Here is an 8,337-nt window from a genome sequence, read left to right on the forward strand (position 1 = left end):
AGTGGGAGGAAGCTTCTTAACCTTTTCTCTTTTTTTTTTCTGTTTTGGAATGTTACTGTGTCAAGTGGAAAGAATTTTGACCACTCTGCAGGTGCTTTCACGTTGCCTAGGCAAAGCAACTTTGCTGCTGGTCTCCTTCATCCACCTTTTTCTAACAACCAAATCTCTCAGCTTCCTACGAATTAACGACATGTGTGCATGATTGTGTGTGTGTTGCAAGCATCGATGAAAACAAGAGCAGCAAACCAGCAGGGTTACTTGCAGTAGTTGAATTCCCATCTCAGAGTCGTCATTTTAAATTATTTCACTCCTTTAAGTTATAGTCAACAAGACTTAATTAATTAATTAAACTGTCAGTAACATATGTTTAAACCCATGCTTTTAATTGATGATGGTGCTATCATCACCAAATGATCGATCAAAGCACCCACTATGATTGATCTTCAGGTAACAATAAGCAGACAAAAAGTAATTAGTAATATCTCTATTTACAAAAGCTGTTCATATGCATCCATAAAAATAAATAGTGAGAGGCTAGGGACATAGTGCTATATTGGTAAGTGTTATAAAACCAAAAGGTAAATCTTCAATGGAGCCCACAAATTCTCAACTAATACCGCACAAAAATTTCACCCCAAATCAATGACAAGCAAAGCTCAGCTCCTTCATTAACTCAGATTGATTTTTAATACAAAGCCAAAGAGACTGACACGAACACATAACATATTTTTGCCGCTATCGATCGCCAGCTGATTATACCAGCGAGAGAAAGCGTACGTACATACGCACGTAGGCGCAGGGAAGAGAGGAAAAAAAAAAGACAAATACGCACGTACGTATAGTACACGGTACATGTATACACGTATAGCTAGCTCAAGCTCTCTCTTCTTCTTCAAGCAGAGCGGGCCCACGTACACACAGCACCACCACACGTACACAGACACCGTACACATTACATTTCGACTTGGTAGAGTCGTCGATCGTACAAACAATGGCTTCCCGCGCTCGTGCACGTGCGTACGTACGTACGCGTGCAGTACATACATACATATGTATATACGTATACAGTATAGCAGTACGGTGTGGGTCCATGGCGTCAGGGCGATTAGACGTTGTCGAACTCGTCGGCGGCCATGGACTGGCTCTGCAAGCGGCGGAGCTTGAAGGAGGAGAGCTTCTGGGGGGCGGCGCCGCCGGCGGCGGCGGGGGCCTCCTCGAAGCGGATGTAGGTGTAGACCCATGCGCCGGAGAGGGTGCCGACGACGGGGCCGAGGAAGTAGATCCAGAGGCCGGTGTAGACGTTGCTGGCCACCGCCGGCGCCAGCGTCCTCGCCGGGTTCATCGATCCTCCTGACACCGGCCTGCAATTTCCACTCGCGTCGTATTTCGCCGCGTCTTAATCAGCTATACATCCCCATTAATCAACACATACTGATCTTTTTCACTACTCGTCTCTACTTTATACTATGGTTAATTACCCCTTTTCTTATTTTATATATTTTTTAGAAGTTTTTTTAGTTTCAGTCAGTACATGCAAGTTGTGTCCTTGTAGTGATACGGTCAGGAATAATGTGTGTGAGTGTTAGGAGGTCCAAAGAATGGTTTGTACAGGCTAATCAGGAGTCCATGTTAGCAACGTCGTTTTGTGAAGTACATAATTAAACAGTAGCTTAATGGCTGATCGATGTGAGAGACATAGCTAGCTTGGTGCATGTGCCTTGAACCTAACTATCTAAGTACTGTGTATACTAATATAAGTCATCTGAGTCCGGCTCTGCTCTACGTCAGTCTGTGTGTGACACCTTGTTATAAATATGGCGCTTTAAATTCTCTGTAGAAAAAAAAATAATTATGTGGGCTGAACAACGAAGATTCTACCAAAGAATGTCGTCAGCTAAGCTAGATTTTCCAGAGGTTTGTTGAAAAGCCACGATGGTTAGCTATTACCCACTACATGCAGCGTACTAGTGGTTACTAAAATATTTTGATTACGGTTAATTAAATAACTAATCCGGTGCTAGTTAATTCTTCCCAAGTTTAGGGGTGGTCATTAGTAATCGATTCATTAATTACCCTGCGAAGATCGACGTAATGCAAACCGCGGAACCGACTGCTAACCCCGCCAACTCACCCACCTGCAACCAAAATTAAACCAAATCTCAATTAATTTTTTTGTAATTAATTATTTACAGCAGATTTAAGAAGCCAATTAATTAATCTTGTGAGTAAATGTATTATTATATTTACCGCTCTGGAGTCGGTGGCAACGGCGCAGGTGACGAACATCATGTTGAAGGTGACGACGATCTCGATGACGAGGGCGTGCCAGTGCGGCCCCGTCGGCGTCGTCGTCCCCAACACCTCGATCGGGTACAGCACCGCCCGCAGCACGAACGCCGCGCACATCGCCCCCGTGAACTGCGCCGCCCAGTAGAACGGCACCTGCAAACCACACACCACCACACCACAGTCACACAGCCGCGAATACGTATAAGCCACACGGCCGACGGCCGTAGTGTACTACGCTCAATAATATTATGCTTTGCTTAGAGGATCCGATCGAAAACGCCACACAACCAAAGCTATATATATTGCTAGCTCCACGATCGTGATGTGACCGCGAACGCAATGCACGCCGCTCCTCGCGACCGATCGATTATACGGCCGATCGAGACATGGGAAGAAAAGGGAGAAAAAAAATTAAAAGAGCGTACGAATCTTTGGAGTCTTCTTGAACTCCCCCTCTTGATCTAAATCTATCGCTGCAGAGAATGAATAATCGTATCTATCTATCTATCTATCTATCTCTGGGCATCACTCAGATCGATCAGGATTCAGACATGCAAGTATGCAATATGGCTGGCTGGCTAACTGTATGGGCAAGTTGGGTCAGATTGATCGACATGCTGCAAGTAGCTTAATTAGCTATAGATCCTTAGCTAGCCATGCTCGCGTGTGGCGAGAGACTGGCACGCAAGAGCGAGCACAGCATCTATCGCATCGCATCGGATCGAATAATTTCTTCTCGCCGAAAGGGCGGCCGGCGTGGTTTCACGGCAGATTGAGGGCACGTACGTGATTCAGAAGCGTGCACACGTGCCTTTCATAGCTAAAGCCCGGCAACTTTCTAAGCATATATAGGCATTATTATCTATGGTCGTGGTTTTGCAGAGGCTGGAAGTTATACTTTTTTTGAAATTTGGGTTCTATCATCATGGCTGATTCCAGAACTATTCCACTTTAATGCCATTGTTGGCACGGCCGATGGTTTGGTTAGCTCAAGTACGTACGTGAGATGTTGTATTTGTGACCTACAAGCAAGAACGGCTTCGCAATAATTGGGAATATGGTTGCTAGGGAGCAAGGCCGTATGTATGCATATAAATATATTAAGGATATCAATGATCAAAAATCACATGGTTAACAAGGGAACCATGCGAATGTCAAACCCCCTCTCCTTAGCTTAGGCTGGTACGTGGTGGTGGTTGGGGTTAGTGGCAACTCATTGAGGCTTTCATGGTAAGCCGAATTAATTATGAGCTAATTAATCATGGGAGAGGATCATGCATCAAGTTGCCTTATCCTTCTCATCTAAAAAGTACTACTACTACTGATTGTCTTATTCTCCTTTTTTTTTGTTCTAATTTTGTCCTTTTTTAATTACCTAGAGCCTTGGTTCGATCTGATGAATGATGGGCTTGTTCACATGTTGTGATTAGCCCAGCATGTTGCCAGTAATGCCAATTATTTTTTGTCAGCTTGCTAATTCCTCATGCATGCTACTGGCCTCATGCCAGACTAGGTAAGGACAAATATGCTGAGGCAGAAAACATATTTTATAGTTCGCAAAAAAAAAAGGAAAGTATATTTTATGGCATTATTATGAGCCAGTCCTATATACTCTTTTATCAACTTGTGTGTCCTAGCTACTTGATGAATAGGATGAACTATTTGGCTGGCTGCTTCGAATATGTTCAGTTGTCAGAAGGTTATGCATCGTCCATGTGTACAGTGGATGCGATTTATTTTTCAAGGAGTGGTAGATGCCAGGTAGGCTCCAAAGTTTTGCTTAATTAAGCCGTGACTAATTCCTGTGCACGTCCAGGAGTACATGCTGACAACTCCTATTCACGGGAAGTTTTTTTTTTCGAAAGATAATGGAAAATATATTTTTGTACAGTGATTTTTGAAAAAGAATTTTGGTACTAGTATATATTTGGAGATGAAAAGTAGCTGGTTAATATATGAGGTTGCATCGATGTCCAAACACAAGGAGTAAATTAAGGAGCTGAGTACTAACTAACAGTACTAGTTAGTAGAACTCAACCAATTAATGGAAACTCCTTTTTTCTTTTCTTTTTTTTTTTGAGGAAATAGAGTTTTCTTTTTCATCCGAAACAACCCATGAAAAAGGAAGAAAGAAAGCAAGAAAGAAAGGGAGAGGAGATATGGAAAATGGAAATAAAGTAAAGGAGATAGATAGCCAGCAGGCATGAGTGATCGATGTGTTCATGCATGTGCATGAATTAAGTTACCTGAATCCAGGGGAAATGCCGGAAGAAGGCGAAGGAGAGGGTGACGGCCGGGTTCATGTGGGCGCCGGAGATGTGGCCGGTGGCGTAGATCATGACGGTGACGATGAGGCCACCGACCACCGACTGCCCCAGCTGCGAGATGCGCTTCATGTCCTCGCCGTAGATGGACGCCGCCCCGCACGTCACGAACACAAGCAGGAACGTCGCCACCACCTCCGATATCACCTGCCGCACACATCATCGTACACCATATATATACTTTATCTTCTCCTTCTTCTTGTTGTTGTTCTTGATTTGCTAGCTAGCTAGCTCGATCCTGATTGATGATCATCGATCGATCGTTGCTAACTAGCTAGGATTATTGCTTGATTATATATATATACCTTCTTGAGGAGGTTAGGAGGGAAGATGTCGGCGAAGGATTTCTCGGGGTAGTAGACGCTGGGGACGGCGGAGACGCTCTGCACGGTGGAGAGGTCATGGATCTCGTTCGAGTAGTTCACCCGAGAGTTGGTCCTCGACGGCGCTGTCGTCGATGCCATGGCCCCCCTTTAGCTATCTATCTAGGACAACGAATCAACGGACCAGCGCGAGCGAGCGATCGAGAGTACTGTGAGCGCTAGCTGCCGATCGATCGATGGAAGAACGATCAAGCTGTGCTGCCTCTGCCTCTGCTTCTGCTTTGCTACTGCTGCTTGCCCTGGTCTCCTCTCCGCAGCGGGGGAGGAGGCGTATTTATAGCCGCGCCCCCGCGACGACCCGTGCAGTGCGCGCGCGCGGAGGGAGACGACACGCGACAGGTGGTAGGCGCCACCCAGTGTATGTGTGTGCAGTGGTGTAGCCAGTCCGCGCGCGCGCGAGGCTGGCCCCCACGCTCCACTGCGCATAGCTGCCATGCCCGCCTCGCGCGCGCGGTTGGGTTGGGGCCTTTGCGTTTGTGGCCGCGGGCGCGCGGGGCCGGGCGCTGTTTGTGGCGACCGAGTTGGGGATCAGGCGATCGAGGAGCCGCGCACACACGTACACGTACGGAGGTTACATGCGGAGGGCCGGGAAAATTTGTACTTTTACCGTGACGACCGCGAGGGTGGATCTGAACAAGTGGTTTTCATCGGTAGACGACCGGCCGGGCACGGGCTACAGTGGTTTCGTTCAGCGAGATATAAATGGAGCTGCTGTTAAATTTAACTGGAGTAGTCGTAGTGGTGTAGGAGTACGTGTGGGAGGTAGTAATAATTAGGCTAATTTGGAACCATGCCATTATAATTTTGTAAAGTTTGAGATATGCCATCGGTATCTCAATGACATGTAGGACCCACATAAATCAATAACATGTGAGTTAGGATGGCATATCTTAAACTTTACAAAATTATAATGGCATGGCTCCAATTTTCCTTAATTATTATGTAGGACGGCCTGTACAGTACGAGGGGTGTATGTACTATGTAGAGTACTACTTTACCCAACCCGAATAATCGTCTACACACGACAACATAGAAGTGTTGGAGAGTTGACGCTTTCTTTACCCTGGATTTTGTGAGTATGATGGTAATTGAACTTGTTTGGTTTGCTTGTTTTGGGCTCAGTTTGGAAAAGATTAATGAGCTGATTTTCTACTTGATTACAGGAATGAGTTAAACATTTTACTGAATAAACTTAATAGATAAATAACTCAAAGCAAGTTATCTAAGTTATACAGTATAAAAAAGTTTTTGAGAAAATGTATCTTTTAAAGGATGGAGCAACTAATCCGTTTCAATAATCTGAAAAGAACCCATCCTAATAGTGTTGGTATGTTTCTGTAAGTTGTCGATAGCGTGGGTTCGAAAGAGCACACTCATATGTCTAGCCTCGGCTCGAGAAAGCTCGTTATCAAGATAGTATGTGTGTCTTATGTCCAAAGAGATATTTCTTCAAAGAAAGCAACACACATTTATAATTGGGACTACCTATATACCCATTGGATTTGCAAAAAGAATTCCTCTATCAAATTTGACGATTTGCTGATCTTCACTAGTCCACCTCCATTGGCTTCACGTGCTCATCTTCCTCGGAACCACGCAACTTCCGTTGTCGCTGCCATCTTTTTGGTCCACCGCTCTCTCCCGCACCATGTGCCACTACTCGTCCGCCTCCCTATCGCCGGAGGCTATGCTGACAATGTCTTCTGGTTAGCCCCCAACACCATCGCCTTTCTCCCTCCATTTCTTCCAACCTTCCTCACTCATCTTCTTCATATAGTTGGTGCCTCGCACCGTTTTTCACATATGTTTTTGATGGCTCCTGCCGTTGGATCCGTCACCACTACCACAAAGCACCTAACTGCCGCTTTCTTATGCTTCTGCTACCTCCATTGCCTACCACCGTCTTTCATCCCTGCAGCTTTGGTTACGCCGGTGCCACCATGCCACCTTAGTCTTCTCATTACTGCTCACTGCCAAGCCTATGCTACCTTTCTCTAAACTGGGGAACTACCCCTTTTCTAGCTCTCCCTCCACCCCGAATCCTAATTAGCTAGTATGAGTTGTCGCCACCGTTATTGAAGTATATTGAGATCGTGAAGAATATTAAAAGGCTAGGAATCTACAAGATTTTGACTTTAGTTTTCAACTGAATGTAGGTTAATTAGAAAATCCGTTTATAATTGATCATATTAACAAACAGGTTTTTAGGGTTTGTTGTCCTAACACCTTAATTATAAACGACAGAGGCTGGAATATAACCATTATATTATTTCTGAAGATAAGTTGTCACTTGTACTGCAACAGAGGATTAATGCTTTCCTACTCACTCCTTGCTTTGTACATTTGTACGGCTGTCAAAGTACTTACATCGGAAATTTTTAAAAAAATTGACACCTTCATCGATCTCTACCTATTCCGCTTAACCCTGTGGTCGTTCCTGACCGTTGTTCGTCGATCCAACGGCAGGGGCATCATCTGACGCAATAGATTCTTCGTTCCGTACACGTTCGATGATTACCCAGCTTATTGTAATCCCAGCTGACCCTGTTGTTGGACGGCGATTGGATCCAGGACACAGGGGTTTGCTTATTGGCTAATTAATTAATACTACCATCATTTTGATTATACTTTTCAATTATGCTCTATCTCGTCTTCTTGGCATGTACGACTATGTGAGTACCAGTAATCAGTAGCAAGTTGGAATCGGACCAGACGAGAGCATCTTGTCACACATAAGAACTTCCAAGCAGATGCTCATGCTCTTGATCGATATATCCAAAGCCCTTATGATAGAAAAATATACAAACTTTCTGCACAAAAGAACCCAGAAATTAATTAATCTCTTGATCTGTACCTGTCCTACTAAACTAGAACAAGCTCTTTGTACAATTGTACCGTGTCGGCACGGGCATTGGTCAATGTTGAAATTAAACATGGATATATATCCGCGTGCACTTTGTCACTTTGTCAGATTTGTTCAAGTACAAAGCTGAAATTTTTTTTTGAAAGGAACAATCTTGGACGTGTATAGGAGCTCTGTCCTAGCGACAGAGACAAAAGAAAGGCAAGCCATTGTACTTTTTTCATACTGAAAGTCTGAAATAAACTAATATGAAATATGACAAATTCTACTGTTACCGAGTCTGAAGAGAGATAACAGAAATAAAAGCCATTGTAAGTCCATAGCTAGCAGCTCCATTGGCCTGCGCGAGAAAGCGTGGCGGACGTCATTGTCCCGTGATACGCTGGTAAAATGGCGAGGACAACAACGAGGAGGAGGACGAGGTGGAGGAGGACCAGCAAGTTGCATTTCTAGCTAGCCATCTAGGCTGGGGGAAATT

The 8,337-nt window shown here is 44.6% G+C and overlaps 1 protein-coding gene across 1 annotated transcript; it reads right to left on the bottom strand.

Annotated features, from left to right (window-relative positions):
* Window positions 1–627: 627 nt before the first annotated feature.
* On the bottom strand, window positions 628–5,246 carry LOC4340558 (aquaporin NIP2-2-like). The gene is made up of 5 exons (NM_001402790.1): window positions 4,919–5,246; window positions 4,536–4,760; window positions 2,248–2,442; window positions 2,074–2,135; window positions 628–1,361 (listed from the first exon to the last, which is right to left on the bottom strand). Exons 1-5 carry the CDS (start codon window positions 5,075–5,077, stop codon window positions 1,106–1,108), a joined length of 897 nt encoding a protein of 298 aa, NP_001389719.1. The 5' UTR covers window positions 5,078–5,246; the 3' UTR covers window positions 628–1,105.
* Between the last annotated feature and the right edge of the window lie 3,091 nt (window positions 5,247–8,337).

Source organism: Oryza sativa, chromosome 6 (assembly GCF_034140825.1).
Source record: "Oryza sativa Japonica Group chromosome 6, ASM3414082v1".
In the NCBI taxonomy this organism is placed as follows: domain Eukaryota; kingdom Viridiplantae; phylum Streptophyta; class Magnoliopsida; order Poales; family Poaceae; genus Oryza; species Oryza sativa.